This window comes from Panthera leo, chromosome B3 (assembly GCF_018350215.1).
Source record: "Panthera leo isolate Ple1 chromosome B3, P.leo_Ple1_pat1.1, whole genome shotgun sequence".
NCBI lineage: Eukaryota > Metazoa > Chordata > Mammalia > Carnivora > Felidae > Panthera > Panthera leo.
This window is the reverse complement of record NC_056684.1, coordinates 30,934,901-30,953,215: the sequence shown is the minus strand read 5'-3', so window position 1 is coordinate 30,953,215 and position 18,315 is coordinate 30,934,901. Positions and strand designations below refer to the sequence as shown.

General features: G+C 39.0%; 1 protein-coding gene across 1 annotated transcript in view; it reads right to left on the bottom strand.

Annotated features, from left to right (window-relative positions):
* Positions 1-18,315, bottom strand: part of SIN3A (SIN3 transcription regulator family member A) — a 70,545-nt gene that overhangs the window by 41,635 nt on the left and 10,595 nt on the right. The window contains exons 2-6 of the mRNA XM_042941369.1: positions 12,341-12,562; positions 8,084-8,260; positions 2,536-2,642; positions 1,550-1,832; positions 244-495 (exon numbers count right to left, since the gene is read on the bottom strand). Of these exons, the coding sequence (XP_042797303.1) occupies positions 244-495; positions 1,550-1,832; positions 2,536-2,642; positions 8,084-8,260; positions 12,341-12,529 (1,008 nt within the window). The 5' untranslated portion in view covers positions 12,530-12,562. The remainder of the gene's footprint in view (positions 1-243; positions 496-1,549; positions 1,833-2,535; positions 2,643-8,083; positions 8,261-12,340; positions 12,563-18,315) is intronic.

The following is an 18,315-nucleotide window of genomic DNA, read 5'->3' as shown; positions in this document are numbered from 1 at the left end:
CTCTTACTGCCCAGATAATAAGCATCCCTTTCATAGTGCAGTAACTTAAAAATCCTGTCTTGCTGTTACAAGGCAATTAAAGTCAGGCACATCAAATTGGCTTTATAAACACACATCAGTTTCTAACCTGTTGACTTCCAGTAGTAATTAGGGGACATAATAATGGGTATTCAAGTTCTTCTCAGCCCAGATGCCCTCGGCACGTGACCTGGTTAAGACAGGCTGAAAGGGCAACACTCATACCTGATACGTGTGCAAAATCTCCAGGAACGCTTTGTAGATGTCTGGTTGGCCCTGGAACCTGTTCTTGATTTTATTAACATAGTTGATGGCGTGATTAAACTCCACAGGCTGATTGTTCTGCAAGGATGGGGCCGTTCCCAACGAGATTGTCACTGGTGTATGAGGCTGGACAGGTGGAGAACGCGGGGATGCATATGGTGGGAGAGGGGGAGTCTGCTGACTGGCTGGAGTATGTGCTTGTAGTTGGGAAGGCTAAAAAGAAGAAAGTCATTATTCTCCTCAGGAACACAGATGGTCTGACATAGGAAAGAAAAGGTCAAACTAAAGAGAAACAAAGTGTCTAATCAACATATGTCCTTTATTTACTCTGGCCAGGCCATTTAGCCCAACTGAAATCACACTGGGCAGGGGTGGGGAGAGTAGAGAGTTCACACATTTTAATACAGATATTTCAGTCTCAAATTTTCTAAATGCAACCTTAAAAATGGCGACATCTCCAATTACAGGGGAGAATATTTTCTAATGCAGTGTTTAAGCTCACTCAACAGGTGCAAACAGAATAGAAAAAAAAAAAAAACAACCTCACTCTCCATAAATCTTTAATGTCAAAAGACAATTGTTGCAGAAGCTCCACATAAAAACCTTCTAAACCACCTCTGTCCAGTAGAACTGAGATGATGGAAGCGTTCTTTATTTGCACTGTCCTGTACAATAGCCACCAAGCCACATGAGACTACTGAGCACTTAAAATGTAGCTGGTACAACTGAGAAACTGAATTTATTTTATATTTTAATTAGTTTAAATTTAAACAGTCATATGTGGCTAGTGGCTACTATATCAGACAATACAGATCCAGACCAAGAACATACCCCCGCCATCATCACTTCCATCAATAGAATCTTCTGCTTAGCCTGATATGACCTAATTTGATAAATGGAGTGACTTTTATAAAAATGAGGACCATAAGGGCAGTAGCATAATCTGATCACAGGATGACCATTTCTGCCTGTGCTGTCAAAGTACTACCGTACAAATCAAGTTGCTATCTGTTGGGATGCTCATGGGTTCACTATGCAGGAGGTGGGGACAAAAAGAATCCTTTTAGGTTGCTAATGTGTTGATTTAAACAGATATCGAAATATGTGGAAGGTAAATGTGAACCATCTTCTAGGGATGTGACTATAGCATCTTCTCTAATAAAATCACTGCAACTGACGTCTCTGAGACTTAAATAAAGGGGAAATGTCCAAGGAGGGTGCTTTCTAGGGATGTATTTTACATGAGGTAAAGTTCCCAAGTGCTCACCTTGCTGACTTTGGCAGGTGGGGGCTGAGGAGCTGGCTGGGCAGGAGCTGGGGCTGACTGGGCTGAAGGCTGGGAAGGATGTTGGGGTGGTGGCTGAGGCTGGGGCTGGATGCCATGGGTAGGGATCTGATGAACCTGGCCAGGAGTTGTCACGTTCACCATGTCATTGGTTTGCACCTCAATCTTGTAGCCAGGGGGCAAGAAGGTATTGAAGCCCATAATCAGGTCGGGGTGGCCTTTGAACAGCTGGGACACACGACTAATCACTCCTGGAGTGTCAATGCTGATTAAAAACAAAACAAAACAAAACAAAACAACACAACAACAACAACAACAAAACACATATACACACATGGAAAAAAAAACCCACAAAAATTAAAGTGGCAAGCTTGACCAACACCATAGTAAGAAAAAAATTCACATTCCACTAGGTTCTCTGAACAGTAAGACAGGTAAAAATCAACCTGTGTATTACAAAATCAACAAAACACAAAGAACTCTCAAAGTCCAAAGCCATTTTAGCCTCATAATCAATGAGACTTGGTCACAATTTTGAACAGAATATACATTCATGATAATGGTCCTATCTAAAGCTGCTATTCCCATACAAGATCCACCCTCTGACACACCAGTATCAATCACTATGTGTCTACATTTTTCATGGGTTACTCTAACAGTGAACCATGCCAGAATATTAGTGCATCCTAAAATGACTCAAAGAGCTGGTAGCCTAATCATTACCAGTCTACTTCCCTAGACTGAGAAAAATTTTAGTTATGAAAAATTTACCAATATGGAGGCTACAAAGGTCTGGAGCCCATCGTTTTCATCAATAAAGCAATCCATAAATAAAAGCATGACTCTGAAAATTAACCCCCCGAAAGGAGGCATCCTTTATCTTTCAGCATATGAGAATAAGCCATATCCTCCCTCCAAAATTAACATTTCAAGTGCAAAGCTTGAATACAACCACATATATCTTTTACCTCTGAGATTTAAATTCCTTCATGATGTCAAGGAAATCATTGTAGACCTGAGGCTGACTACCAAACTGCAGCTTCACCTGGTCAAGATAGGACAGCGCATCCTCCACCTGAGGCAGGGATAAATCTCAAGGTTATGAAAAGAAAATAAGCCAAGAATTTTTAAAAAAACAAATGATTTGTGCCTAAATAAAATTAGCGCAGTAAATGAAAGAAAAATATCTAGTAAATGTACATGAAAATATTAAAAGTTAGCATGGACGCCAATAATAAAACCTGAGCCTAAAATAAAAATCAACTCATAAAGTCTATAGCCTTGTGTTAAATAATTCTGGGGAGGGTGATTAGTGAAAAATCATCACGTTAATATTATTCACTTATTCATTCGTTTATTCATTTCACAAATATCTACTAAGCTAAAAACATACCACGCCAGGCCCAACATGAGATACTAATGAGTCAATGACAAACAGGCCACAAGTCTCTGCTCTATAGAAGTTCATTCTCATCTAGTTGGGAATCCTAATACACTGGGGTAGGTAGGTGGTCACCGAATGCCCAGAAAGCACATGGGGAGGGTACCTTTGCACTAAGAAAAACCCACGGGGACAGAAGGGAAGGCGGCCCCAAGAAGTGATGCCTAAACTGAGTCCTAAGAATGAGTACAAGCCAGCAAAAGTGAAGACAGTGAAGATCTACAAAGAGAGTCAGAGGAAGCAGCATGAGCAATATCCCAGACAGGACATCATCTGGTACACTGGGAAAACTGAAAACACTTTAGTTTGGCTGAAGGATCTGTGCTGAAGAGGAGCAATGGTGGCAGCAAGAGGTGACAAAAGAGGAGACAAGAGAGGAAGCAGGACCTAGATCCCAAAAGGCCTTGTAAATCTTATTGAAAAGCAGTTTAGATTTTAACATCTGCATGTTAGTGTACTCAATTTGGCTACAGAGTTGACAGTGAATTGGTGTAAAGGAAGGATATATTGAAAGGAGGCAGGACAACCAATTGTGTGAACGACAGTGGCTTGAATTATAGTACCAACCAAAGGAATGGAGAGAACAGGACAAACTCAAAAGCTTTTTAGAAGGTAGAAGTGACAGGGTTTGGGGACTGACTGGATATGGGAGATAAGGGAGAGGGAATATTCACTAAATTATAAATTATTTGGCCATTCACAAAGGAAAAAAGACCAAAGGTCTTTCTAGTTAGGAGTCTGATTTAGGACAACTTAATTTTTAGTTACTCAGGAGACATCCAAGGAAACTACTTACTAGGTGTTTCCTATATACTCTGTGGATTATTTAAATTGTACAAAATATCGAGTTTGGGGAAGTTTCAGAAATAAACATGATTTGATAAGTCCTACTCTTGTGATATATTGTAAAATAGAACATTTATGTTCAAATAAGCCACTAAATGGTATTTCAAGAGTTGCCCAAACTTCCATTATGGGAAGCTCCATTATGGGTACCCTTATGCCATGGTTAATCAGAGTATTTCAGTGTTGCTAGAGCACAATTTGTATACTTTGTCAATGCCCACTCATTTTATGGTTGGTTTTTCTGTACCTTAGAAATAACACAACAATTTTTGTTGAAATTCAATGCACTATTTAATTCATATTCAGAACGTTCCATATTGAAATGTTACGTTAAGGACCAAACTGATCAACATAAAACTCATTAAGTTTGCAAAAGAAACAAAGACTGGGTGGCTCAGTAAACTGAGCGCCCAGCTTCAGCTCAGGTCACGATCTCACAGTTTGTGGGTTCGAGCACCATGTCAGGCTCTGTGCTGACAGCTTAGAGCCTGGAGCCTGCTTTTGATTCTGTGTCTCCCTCTCTGCTCCTCCCCCGCTCATGCTCTGTCTCTGTCTCTCTCTCCTCTAAAAATGAATAAAAACATTAAAAAAAAGAAAAGAAACAAAGGCTTTGGAAGATATGTACAAATAGCATTCACAACGACACGACAAAGGAGAAATTATCAAAAATAGCATGACGGGGCACCTGGGTGTCTCAGTCCATTAAGCGTCCCACTCTTGATTTAGACTCAGGTCATGATCTCATGGTAGTGAGTTTGAGCCCTGCGTTGGGCTCTGCACTGACAGCGTGGAGCCTGCTTAAGATTCTCTCTCTCCCAGGGCACCTCAGTGGCTCGGTTGGTCAAGCATCCGACTTTGGCTCAGGTCATGATCTCACGGTTTGTGAGTTCGAGCCCCACGTCGGGGTCTGTGCTGACAGCTCAGAGACTGGAGCCTGCTTCGGATTCTGTGTCTCCTCCTCTCTCTGCCCCTCCCATGCTCATGCTCTGTCTCTCTCTGTCTCTCAATAATAAATAAATGTTGGTTTTTTTTTTTTTAACGTTTACTTATTTTTGAGACAGAGAGAGACAGAGCATGAATGCGGGAGGGTCAGAGAGAGGGAGACACAGAATCTGAAACAGGCTCCAGGCTCTGAGCTGTCAGCACAGAGCCCGATGCGGGGCTTGAACTCACGGACCGCGAGATCATGACCTGAGCCGAAGTCGGCTGCCTAACCGACTGAGCCACCCAGGCACCCCAATAAATAAATGTTAAAAAAAAAAAAAAAAAAAAAAAAAAAAAAAAAAGATACTCTCTCTCCCTCTGCCCCTCTCCTGCTCACACTCTCTCTCAAAAAATAAAAATACAAAATTTTGAATAAAAAAATAAACAAGCACGCTATGGCATAATAATAATTACTATAGAGAGAGAAAAACTGCAAAAGCCTGAATGAAAGAAATTATATGTGTTGTGTGTATGTCTGGTCACAGTGAACCAGTGTGAACTAATTTACTGTTTAAATTAGTTATAATTCTATGCTTAAAAACATCCAGCAGGATGGGGCACCTGGGTGGCTCAGTCGGTTAAACGTCCAACTCTTGATTTCGGCTCAGGTCACGATCTCACAGTTTGTGAGATCGAATCCTGCACGCTGAGCTCTTTGCTGACAGTGCAGAGCCTGCTTGAGACTCTCTCTCTCCCTCTCTCTTCCCCTTCCCTGGCTCGCATGTGCTCTCTCAAAATAAATAAATGAACATTAAAAAACTGGGGCGCCTGGGTGGCTCAGTCGGTTGAGCGGCCAACTTCGGCTCAGGTCGTGATCTCGCGGTCCGTGAGTTCAAGCCCCGCGTCGGGCTCTGTGCTGACAGCTCAGAGCCTGGAGCCTGTTTCAGATTCTGTGTCTCTCTCTCTCTGACCCTCCCCCATTAATGCTCTGTCTCTGTCTCAAAAATAAATAAACGTTAAAAAACAAACAAACAAACAAAAAAACATCCAGCATGACAATCACATTATAAACGAACTATTTGCATGTAAGAATAGTGAGGAAATTGTCTCATTGCCTAGAAGTATAGATCAACTCTTTATAATATGCGGCTCTGGGAACCACAACTTAGAAGAAAACAACCTGGAGGTAGCCCTTCAGAAGCTACAGATTTAGGAAAGCACTTAGGGAGGCTTCCAGGCTGTGGATGCATTTTCTTGGCTCACTTCCACAGGCATTTATCATTGAGGTCCCTACCCTCTGGAAGTTCACAATCTTGGGGAAGACAAACACAAACAATTGTAAAGAGAACTTGCTAGAGATGTGCCAAATATCTATGCTGCTAACATTCAACAAGTAGCTAAATCACACCAAATATGCCTCAAATTATTCAAATCCTCCTTGTCATCAACCTGCCAAAGACAGACAAGAAAGTATAGACAATGCTGATGCTTGAAATAACCTAAGTATTTTCACTGAACACTTCCTTATTATAGAATATAAACGGTTTATTGAAGTTGATTCGAATGCTTGTAAAGCATTTTAAGACTTATCCAAAAATGGCAGGCAATGTGGGAATACTGAATGAAGCTACATGGAGGCACAGAAGGCATTTTACCTCTCCTCGTCAGAAGGGAAATTCAACAAGTTATTGCGCACAGGAATTATACCCAAGAGCAAGAAGAGAAAGAGCACAAAGTCCTGCTTCTTGTCTGCCCATGACTCACTCTATCTATAACCCCAACTCCAAAGCCCTTTCTTGCTTTCTTGACAGTTTCTGTAAAACAGACAAAGCACAATCTATATACTTATACCCAAGTGAGGGAGGTGAGTAAAATCAGTGTTGTGCTTTGACAAGATTGGCTTAAAAAGGATATACAAATATATATTTTTGTTAGTTTAATAGCACGTTTGGAAGCTCTTTTGCAACATTAGGATATTAACTGCTGAACACAGTATTAATATGGAATTAAATCATACCAATACAACTTTAAAAAATATTTTCAGGACTTTGTGAAGTGCGAAATTCACAGCAATAATACAGTTTGGTACACAGCCATCACTCTACAAGCAGTCAACCGTCAATATATTACACAAATTTTCCCAAAGACAGAGCCGAGAGTGAAATTTCAGGCCCAAATAATTTCTACTCTCTTTAAAGACTATGCTTAAGTATGGTCAACTCTTCATTACTTAAGCTAATACAGACAAAGTAAATTTTACAAAATCCCTCTATATAGCTTAACTTTGGTATGCTTTATATTTATGTAGCATTTAACTTCCTTAGGCCAATATTAAACAAGTTCCTGAGGACCCAAACAAATGAGGGCAGGAATCAGGGAGAACTAGATAAAGTACCAAGGAAAACAGAAGGCTGAAATGTTTGCTACACGTGGATGTGTTCTTCAAGGGTATAGTGTTCATTCCTACCTGGAAGCTATTTAATTATGCTGATATGACCACATAAAGACCCAACATCTTATCTCTTTATAGTTCTTCAATTCTGTATTTCCTGCACTTGATTTTAAATTTTATGTAAATGTAAAATTAGAAAAATTGAAATCTGGAACATTTGCTGCAACAATCACATACTTTGAAAAGTAACACTCAAGGAAGCACAGAGAGAGGGTTAGCTGGGAACACAAGCTTCACTTCTCCACAGATGCCTCATGAATTTCAAAAGCACTGAAAACCTACAGCACATACTCAGCAGAACAGATGAAAACACTGACACTTCATTCACAATTCTAGTCTTCCCCAATCTTTATAAAGGTTCCCAAAAAAGGAGCATGTGTTTTACTAACGATGGACTTGAAGATGACAGCCCATTCAGCTATTTATAAACAGGGATAAAAAGATTAAATCCTAAGATAATACTGGACCCAGTTACCGTACAGTACGGCAGCCAACCATGTGTATGCTCAATAAAACCTTATGCCATGCTAAGAACTAAGAGTTCAAAAGGAGGTATCTAAAAAATGGACTTTGTTTATTTTGTATGAAAACAGTCCCTCAATCCTGGACACATCTGAGTACTACGCATTCATACATTCCAAAAACATTTCTTGAATATATTCTCTGGATCAGGCACTGATCCTAAGATGGGAAATCTAAGTAGGTCTCAAAACAGAAACAAAGTAAAACTTCTTGTAATTCAATCCCTCATCTAGCATGTTAAAAGTTATAATGTCACTACTAATAGGCTGAAGCCAGTGCTTCCTGCTGACAGAGAAAACTTTTTAATGGAAGAAGAGGAGCTGAATATCACCTTAAGCCTCTGAAACTGCTGCTGTCCCTGCACTGGTGCAACTGGTGGGGCTGGATGAGCATGACTCTGGACCACCTGGCCTCCGTGGGGCTGCACAGCTGTTGGGTGATGATGGCTGCTGTGAACCGCTGCGATGGCGGGCCCGTGACTGCCAGAGCTCTGTGGCACTGCTGAAACCTGGGGTGGACAAAATGCAGACAAGAAACTTCAAGGCTTCTGCATTCTTCCCCAGATGCATCTAAAAGTCATGCATGTATATCTTTGCACACAAAAGATAATTACAGATCTTCCTTGACTAAATCCATTTTAAGTTGAAAATATCCTAAGTTGAAAATGCATTTAATACACCTACCCTACTGAACGTCACAGCGTAGCCTACTACCTTAAATGTGCTCAGAACACTGACGGTAGCCACAGTCGGGCAAAATCATCTCACACAAAGCTTATTTTATAGGAAAGTGTTGAGTATCTCATGTGATATGTTGAATACTATACTAAAAGTGAAAAGCAGAATGCAATGGTCATAAGGGTATAAGCATCTGACTCTTGATTTCAGCTCAGGTCATGATCTCACAGGTTCGTGAGTTTGAGCCCCACATGGGACTCTTGGGCTGACAGCACGGAAGCTGCTTGGGATTCTCTGTCTCCCTCTCTCTCTCTGCCCTTCCCCTGCCTGTGTGTGTGCATGTGCTCTCACTCTCAAAATAAACAAACTTTTTTTAAAAAATCCAGATTTAAAATTCCAAGTATGGTTTCTACTGCACATCACTTTTGCACTACCGTAAAGTCAAAAAACTGGAAGTCACGCTATCCTAAATAGTGAACTATCTGTAATTAGAAACCCAAAATTCCCACAAAAGGGAACTGGTGAAATAAATTATAGCCCACCCATATTATAACAGAATTCTCTGCCAAAAATTGTATGGCTCAATACTTCTCAAACTATGGTAAAGGACCAGTCTTTTCTTAAATTCCAATCCATCATGGGGCACTACTTTTAATAAAATACTATAAAAATGAATTACTAGAGAAGTAAAATAAAAAAATACATAAGCTCAAAATTGTCATTACATTTTACAGATATATTACAAAATTACTGTGTCCAAATCGCTAAGTTTCTAAACATTCTCAATTTCTATACTTATGTCATTATAGACTAGTAAGAAAGTATACACATCAACCATCTGTGGACCACACTTGGAACAGCACTGATACAGATGCATAGATTTTAACATTATAAAATGTTCACAATCCATAAGTTGAATGTATTCGTGTTGTACACAGTCTTAAACTTAAATATTTCTTAGAAAGCACATTAAAAAGCAGTATCTAAAAATCAATAAAAAGATTTTAAACCTTAGATGATGAACATACAGCAAAACGTTAGTATTTTATCTTGTGGCGGGATTAGAGAAGATTTTTACTTTGTTTTATTTTGCTTATCCTTATTTGCTACTTTTAATCCTTATTTGTTTATTTTGTTTATCCTCATTTGCTAAATAAAACTTTCTTCCAAACTGTTAGTGGTTTGGCCTCAAACATAATTATTTTCTATTCTTTCTCTCATCCTCTTGTAAGATCAGAGTGAAATAAAGCCCAAGCCCCTTTCCTTCCATTTCTATTGCAGAAAATGCTACATAAAATTTCCAAAGCTTTTTTCATTTTCCTATTTCAGAACTGTTAATCACCACAGAAGACAACTAAGGACAAGATACCTGATTTGCCATGTCTCCACAATAAGGAGTCTAAACAACCTGAGACTTCGTCTAAACAATGGAAGTTGTATACCACAACTTAAGAGAGGATGTTTCCCCCCTCACCCAGACCCCATAAATTTATAAGGATTCCCCTAGACAGAGGGGAGGGTGGGAGACAGACGACTACTTACAAATCCACACAAACAATACAATACACATTAGGAGTAAAAAGACACTATTTAGACAATTCTAAATGCTCTAATATGTCTCTTGAAAGAAGGGTTATTATTCTGAGCTTCTATATTCCAACATGCATGTTTTGAACAGTTTTTTAAAAGACTATTAATTGGAGCTTATAAACACTTGAGATGACAGGCTTTATGTGAGCACATTATAGTTCCTAGCCTGTGAATATATGTGATCATCCCAAGTGTAGGAAATAGTCCCAAGGAAAACAAGCAGCCTTTCTTTCTTCTAAGACCAAACCTAAAGATTCGATTTGTAGCAGTCCTCTGACTGCAGTCCTCAGCCCCTTATGAGGGCACGATACTGCTTCAAGGGGGACTCCTGATAAAGAATGACACCTAAGGACTCACCATCACCTACTTCACCTGGATTTCCATCTTCTTTGTTTTCTTATACTAAATTCTGAGAAATTTATGGAATTATGAATTGTTAGGTCAAAATGGAATTAAAGATTCTGACACAAACTGTCAAATTGCTCTCAAGAAAGATTACACCAATTTATGTTCCCCGTACCAGCCATACTGTTCTAAAAGTCACTAACGAGTTAGGCTGAATAACGCCTCTCTCTCCAGACCAGTTAAATAAATTATGGTTCAGACTGACCTAGAATGGAGGAATATAAATGCAGTGATTTTTTAAAAAATTACTTAAGGGGCGCCTGGGTGGCTCAGTCGGTTGAGCGGCCGACTTCGGCTCAGGTCATGATCTCGCGATCCATGAGTTCGAGCCCCACGTTGGGCTCTGTGCTGCCCACGCAGAGCCTGGAGCCTGTTTCGGATTCTGTGTCTCCCTCTCTCTGACCCTCCCCCATTCACGCTCTCTCTCTCTCTCTCTGTCTCAAAAATAAATAAACGTTAAAAAAAATTAAAAAAAAAAAATTACTTAAATCTATACAAATGTATTCAAGTGGAAAGTTGTCCGCTATATATTAAGTGAAAAGAGCAAATAGCAGAACAATGTATACTGTATCATACAAATTATGTAAAAAGAAGTGTATCCAGATAGGTAGGCAGGTAAATACAGATACGCTTGTATATGCATACAGTTTTGGACACCCAAGAAATGCACAAATCGGTTAAAGCCTGAAAAGTCAGAGGAAGAAGTCATCTTATATCTTTAAAAAAAATAAATAACCATGGTGATATTTACTTTCATAATTAAAAAGGGCAAAACCCAAATTCCTTCCATTTCCACAAAACAGAGTAAACACAGAAGAGATGAAAGATCATCATCGGCCAGGACATGGACAAAAGGAATATACAATGCTGGTGGAAATATAAATTGGTACAACTCTGAAAAACAATTTGACGTTACCTGCTAAAGGTGAAGATGCTCACACTCTATGACCCAGCAATCCCTCTCTCTCCTAGATACCCAAGAAAGTCTTCTTCATGTGCCCTCAAACCTACTGAGCGGTCTGCAAGATAAGAAGGAGTTTGCACCAGAATGTAAACCAACTATTTCACTAATAAGTACACTGTTTAATTCAGCTGTCTTTTTTTCCCCATGGCAAGGGTTTTTTTAATTAAAAAAAAGTAGCACATTGATTTAAATTCTGATGCAAGCTTATCTTGTCATGGATTGCCACCATGAGCACCACTGCACTAGGAGAAATACCTAAAATCAGCCACACAGCACCTTTAAAACAATAAAAATCTGGAACAGCCTGATTGTGCAGCAACAGAAAAATGGATAAATGGAATATATTCATGTAATTAATAACAGTAAAAATGACTCAATTATTTACACACAGAAATACAGGTAAGTCTTGGGAACCACACTGAGAGAAAAAAAGTGAGTTAATATAGGGGCGCCTGTCTGGCTCAGTGGAAAGGGTATGTGACTCTTGATCTCAGGGTTGTGAGTTCGAATCCCAAGTTGGGTGTGGAGACTACTTAAAAATAAAACCTTAAAAAAAGAAGAAGAAGAAAATATATGTTTTCATTTACATAACATTCAAAAATACCAAACTAAACAATTTTATTGTCTAGCAGTATAAACAAAATGATTTAGGGGCACTTGGCTGGCTTAGTCAGTGGTGCATGCAACTCTTGATCTTGGGGTTGTGAGTTTAAGCCCCAGGTAGGGTACAGAGATTACTTAAAAACACTTAAAAAATAAAAATAATTTTAAAAAGTCTGTGAGGTAGGTACACAAGTATACATTATTTTTGTTATTTGTTACATCTTACTTACACATATACCATAAATATAATTTTACATGTAACTGAATGCTTGGTAAACAATTTTTTTAATTGGATGAAATCACCAATGCTCCTCCCTTACACCTAGTCCCTTGGTAGGCTCCAGTTTACCTGATAGCTGGGTGTCACAGAGTACTGAATTCCCGTGGCTGACTGCATGGTCTCAGACACTGCTTCATATACAGGAGGGGCAGGGGCAAGTACCCGGTGCTGGTGAGGAAAAGCCTCTGTGCTACCAGGGATCCGACGCTGCTGGGCCGCATACACCGGTGACTCCTGGTCATCCAAACGTCGCTTCATTCTGTGCTCATGCTCAGTGATGCACTACAAAACCTGCAGAAACCAAAAACATTGACATGCAAACCAAATTCACACTCCAATGTGATGTATACAACTTAGATGGAGAGTCAGATGCTCTTTCGGCTGAGCCACCCAGGTGCCCCTGATGTGTACAACTTAGGACAAGTTGCCCAAATTTATTATAAGCTCAACTCCCAGAACCAACTGTCTATTCCATGCTGGAGATGTGATCACTGGCTAGTTTAAGTGCATGACTGCACACACAGCCCCCACAGTAGATACTGTTCCATAACCAAAAGACAGAAATGTAAATAATCACATAGTCTGAATTTGGGACTACACAGTTGAAAAATAACCTCCAATTTAAAAAGACAAAAGTATACCTTTCTTTTCTTTATTCTCTAGTTTTCTCCTCAAATGCCATCATTCCTAATATTAATTACATGTTTACATGCTACAAAAACATTCAAGTATGTCTTCGTAACTCCACTCAAAACCTAGTACTATAATTGTGGTCTAATTTTTAAAATATCAATTGTTTAACAATTAAATGGTATCATGAGAGAGCACCAGGCCAGGAGTAAGAGGACAATGGTGCTAGACTTGCTAATTTAAGGGGCTATGTACATTTCAACAACTTCCTCATTCCATGTGAGTTTGTTTCTCCAACTAGAAAATGAGAAGGTTGGAAAAGATCATTTCTAAGATTTCTTCTGACTCTAACAATCCTTAACACTGAGGAGATTCCAGAGTCCCTTGTTAATATTCCTCTGTGGAAGGACCCTTTCTTTCCTACAGGATACAAACAGTCTAATAATATTCTGGCTGGGAATCCAGTCTGTTCTTCTCAGGGCTTTCCCAACATCTCTAAGCTTCTTCTAGGTAGGGTCCTTTCAACTTTGTCTGCATTGCCCACAGTCCTCTCACAGACACTCAAATACTGACTATGCAGAGGGAAAGAATAACAATAATAGTTAACATAATAATAGCATATCTGGAGTGCCTGGGTGGCTCAGTCGGTTAAGAGTCCAACTCTTGGCTTCAGTTTGGGTCATGATCTCACAGCCATAGGACTAAGCTCCTCATCAGGCTCTGCACCAACAGCACAGAGCCTGCTTGAGATTCTCTCTCCCCCTCTCTCTGCCCCTGCCCTGCTCATGTTCTCTCTCTCCTAAAGTAAATAAACTTAAAAAAATAGCATATAATGAAACCCAAGGACCATTCTACACAGTTTACAAATATTATCATAATCCCCACAACAACCCTATAAGCAAGGTGCTATTATTCTCTATTTTATGAATGAAGAAACTGAAATACAAAGATTAAGTAAACTGCTCAAGGCTGCACAGCTAACAGGCAAAGCTGGAGTAGCAATTCGCCAAATCTGCCTCCAGAGCCTGAATTCTTACCCACTTCACTATCTCCTATCTCTCACAGAAGAAGAAATAAAGGAGGAAGAGTCCCTTTACTTACTTAAGACACACATGCACTGAGCAACTTCAGCTTTCTTTAACCTCTCCCACACTAGGCTCATTCATCCTTTTTTTCAGCCTCAACCCCATAGAGTAAGAAAGCTTTTGGCGGCATTCATTTATTCAATTAGCAAATTCAGGGAGCATATATGAAGGTGTTAGGTGCCCTACAAAAGCTTAGAAACTAGTTGGGAAGACCACATACAGCCTCACTAGTAATCAAAGAAATATAAAGTAAAATGATAACTTACCCCAAAGCAACAGGCAAAAATTAAAAGAAAATGATGATACTGAGTGTGGGTAAGGGTATAGGGAAATACTACTGGTATAAGTTTTAAAATTGGACTGTTTGGTTGGCAACTTGCGGCATTCACTAAATTTTTAAATTGAATTTAAAATGGGCAGGGGCACATGGGTGGCTCAGTCGGTTAAGTGTCCAACTTTGGCCCAGGTCATGCTCTAACGGTGTGAGTTCAAGCCCCACATTGGGCTCTGTGCTGACAGATCAGAGCCTGGCGCCTGCTTCGGATTCTGTGTCTCCCTCTCTCTCTCTCTCTGCCCCTCCCCAGCTCACACTCTGTTTCTCTCTCTCTCTCTCTCTCTCTCTCTCTCAAAAATAAACATTAAAAAAAAACATTAAATTTAAAATGGGCACACCCTCTCACCCAGCAATTCTACTTCTAAGTATCTTATACATCTGCCAAGTATATCTACTAGAGCAAAGTAAGAAAAATCTAAATATCTATCAATAACTGAATAAACTTGATACATTGATATTAGGAAAACTATGTAGCAATTAGAAAGACTGGGGTTCCTCTATAAAGAAAGCCCTCCAAAACATACTATTAAGTGAAAAGAACAAGCTACAGAATATATACAGTGTGATCTCAACACCCACACACTATGTACTCTTAAGATTTGTGCATTTTATTGCAAATTTCGCATCAGAAGGAAAAAGCTATAAACAAATACTAAACTCTAGATAAGGACACACATATTCCAGTAATTAGGTAAAAATGTACTAATGTTTGAAACTTACTTTGAAATACATCAAGAAATTAGTTTGGATTAATAGATGGAGGACTGGACAGATGGATATATGGCAAAGTAAGTACTGTAAAAACGGTAATGTAAAATCTAAGCAGTGTGTACATGGGTGTTCCCTATAAAATTCTATCAACTTTGCTGTATATTTGAAATTGTTCTTAATACGATGTTAGGAGAAAAGGCTAACAATACAAACCAACTCATAAGTGCTACAAGTAAGTACTACAAATTTGGAAAGGAGTAGATATGTGTATACTTGGAAAAAAATAAAAAACAACTCTACAGAGAAGGTAAATATTTGGTTATGTCTTGAAAATTAAGGATGAATTGAGGCATAGCAGGTATACAGGATGAGATTAAAATATTACAGTAACTTGGTACTTACAAGTATAAAGAGCTATTTACAGTCTTTGCCAATTCATTTATTCCACAAATAATTCCTGACAATCTACATGTGCCAGACCCTTTGCTTCCTGCTGGGGCACCAGCACTGAATAGGGCAGATTTCCCTGCCCCACAACAACCAAGTCTTCCAAACAGGCCTGGAACAAGTTACTGTGCTCCTCCCCACAGTCCTGTCAGATGGGTATACCCAGAACACGATTTAGAGGGAAACTGATATGCAAAGAAATTAAGTGATTTGTTCAAGGTCACACGGCAAGAGGCTAGACTTTCCTTGGAATACGTGACCAATCTGGAGTAGAAATACTGGACAGACAATAGTAACCTGCTTGCAGAGAGGGACAGTGAAATTCCAGACTATAAAGTATTCGAATGCCAATAATGGAGCCACAAGAGTCAGACACAAAGCTACTTTCAAGCCCTGCTTCAGCTGACATGATTTTCATCTGCCACTTTGGTCTCCAACTGTTCCAGATTTGGGGCTTACACTGTTATCAGAACTCCAGTCTATGAAGACAGAATTTAAACAAGGAAAAGCACTTTGAGAGATAGAAACTAGTGAAGACAGACTCATGTGAACAAACAATGGCAGCAGAACACTAAAAAGTCATCTGGCCATGTGTTACAATAAAAAGTGGGAATAGCTCCATATCATCACGCAAAGAAATCGTAACACCCAAATAAAGCAAGGAGAGCAGGGTAACTGTAATACTGCAAGGTGGTCTTCTGGGAAAGGGTAGAACAACTGGGGAGAGTGAATGTGTCACATTTTAGACAAATTTAAGAAAGGCAGAGGTAAAAGCTAACCCTTTCTGAATGATAAAAATAAAAAAACATTTTTCCAGTTCTACAACCAAAAATGTCTTCATTCACAGTAAAAAGTTGGCCTCCTAGAAACCCAGACAGTTCTCCATGATTATTTAAATCCAAATGAAAAATCCAACTTTATTTTATTTTTTTATTAAAAAAAAATTTTTTTTAACGTTTATTTATTTTTGAGACAGAGAGAGACAGAGCATGAACGGGGGAGGGTCAGAGAGAGGGAGACACAGAATCCGAAACAGGCTCCAGGCTCTGAGCTGTCAGCACAGAGCCCGACGCGGGGCTCGAACTCACGGACAGTGAGATCATGACCCGAGCCGAAGTCGGCCGCTCAACCGACTGAGCCACCCAGGCGCCCCTGAAAAATCCAACTTTAAAGAATCTTATCTTTTCATTTAGATTAAATTTCACAAATTAGTTTAAAGAGATACAACAGAATTATTTTAGCCAAGATAAGCTCAAAGTAGGAAAGTGTATGCAACAAACCAAACTACCCTATTCCGGAGGCTTTTAAGTATACAAAACTTTATTTTTGAAATTTTTAAATTTATGGTTGACCCTTTAGTGTCTCTTAATTTTGTATTGTTATCTTGAATTAGACACATTTTTAAGTTCCTTTATTTATGTAATAATGAAAAAAATCCTCTGAAATTATTCTCTTATTGATGGTCAGCATCACATAAAATCACATTAAAATGTGTTCTGGTCAATTTACATCAATAAATACTGTGGAAAAAATGTAAAGTTTCTTTTTAAAAGCAAAGAAATTTGTATCAAAGCATAAAGTGAAATGTAATTACACTCTTCGATCTCCTGCAATTGCCCACCATAGTCTACTTCAAAACCTATCCGAATCCAGTTCTGGATTTAAATCTGCTGGGAAATAAAAAGTATCCCAGAATAAATGAAAAAGGCAACCTATTTAGATTTCCCATTTTACACAGAAATTAACAACCCATCTTTTTTTTTTTTTTAATGTTTATTTATTTTTGACAGAGAGAGAGAGAGAGAGAGAGAGAGAGAGAGAGACATAGCATGAGTGGGGAGGGGCAGAGAGAGAGGGAGACACAGAATCTGAAGCAGGCTTCAGGCTCCGAGCTGTCAGCACAGAGCCCGAGGTGGGGCTTGAACTCACAGACCGCAAAATCATGACCTGAGCCAAAGTCGGACACTCAACTGACTGAGCCACTCAGGCACCCCAACAACCCATTCTTAACACACTACACATCTAATACTCAAGCCTCCCCAAACTGTCTTACATTCTTCTTCTAATGATGTGGGCCTCAACCAGGAGAGTTTGCCGCTGGGGCACATTTGGTAATGTCAGAAGACATTTTTGGTTGTCACAGTTAAGGCATCTCATGAATTCCCAAACATGCTACAATGCACAGGATAACCCTCCACAACAAAGAATTATTCGGCCAAAATATTAATAGTGCCAAGTTGAGAAATCTGGATCTAATTAATGACAACATCATTTGGCACATACCTTTTATGAGCTTTGGTGGAATTATGTCATACTGTGGTATGACAATTTTTACCAAGGTAGCTCAGAATAGTCATCTTGGTTGTGCAAAAGATATCGCTGCTTTTCTTTAGGACATGTGATTCACCTTGAACCCTCGGGTGTATCAGAAAAAACGTATCATTTACCATTTGAATGAAAAGCAACTTTATTAGAAACCTCAGTAAGAATTTAAATAGCAAATCCAAATTTTTATTACTTATTTTCCTGGTTTTGAAGATATAAATATCTCAACTAGGCAATATCCTTTAAAGTGCAACTGATTAGTCATCAACTATCATGCATGAAGTTGGAACACAGTCATTCTGTAAATCTGTAAATTTTGATTCCAGATACATCTCTAATAAAGTTCTAGCTTATCATCACTAATGCTACAGAATGACATCTTTTTTCTTTCATCACCAAACATAATACTTTGAAAATTAATTTTTAATTTTGTTGAAGAGGGGACAATCATGTTTTTTGTTCCATAACTGCAAGCATTCTCAGTTTTAGGCTACTAAATACCAATTAGAATG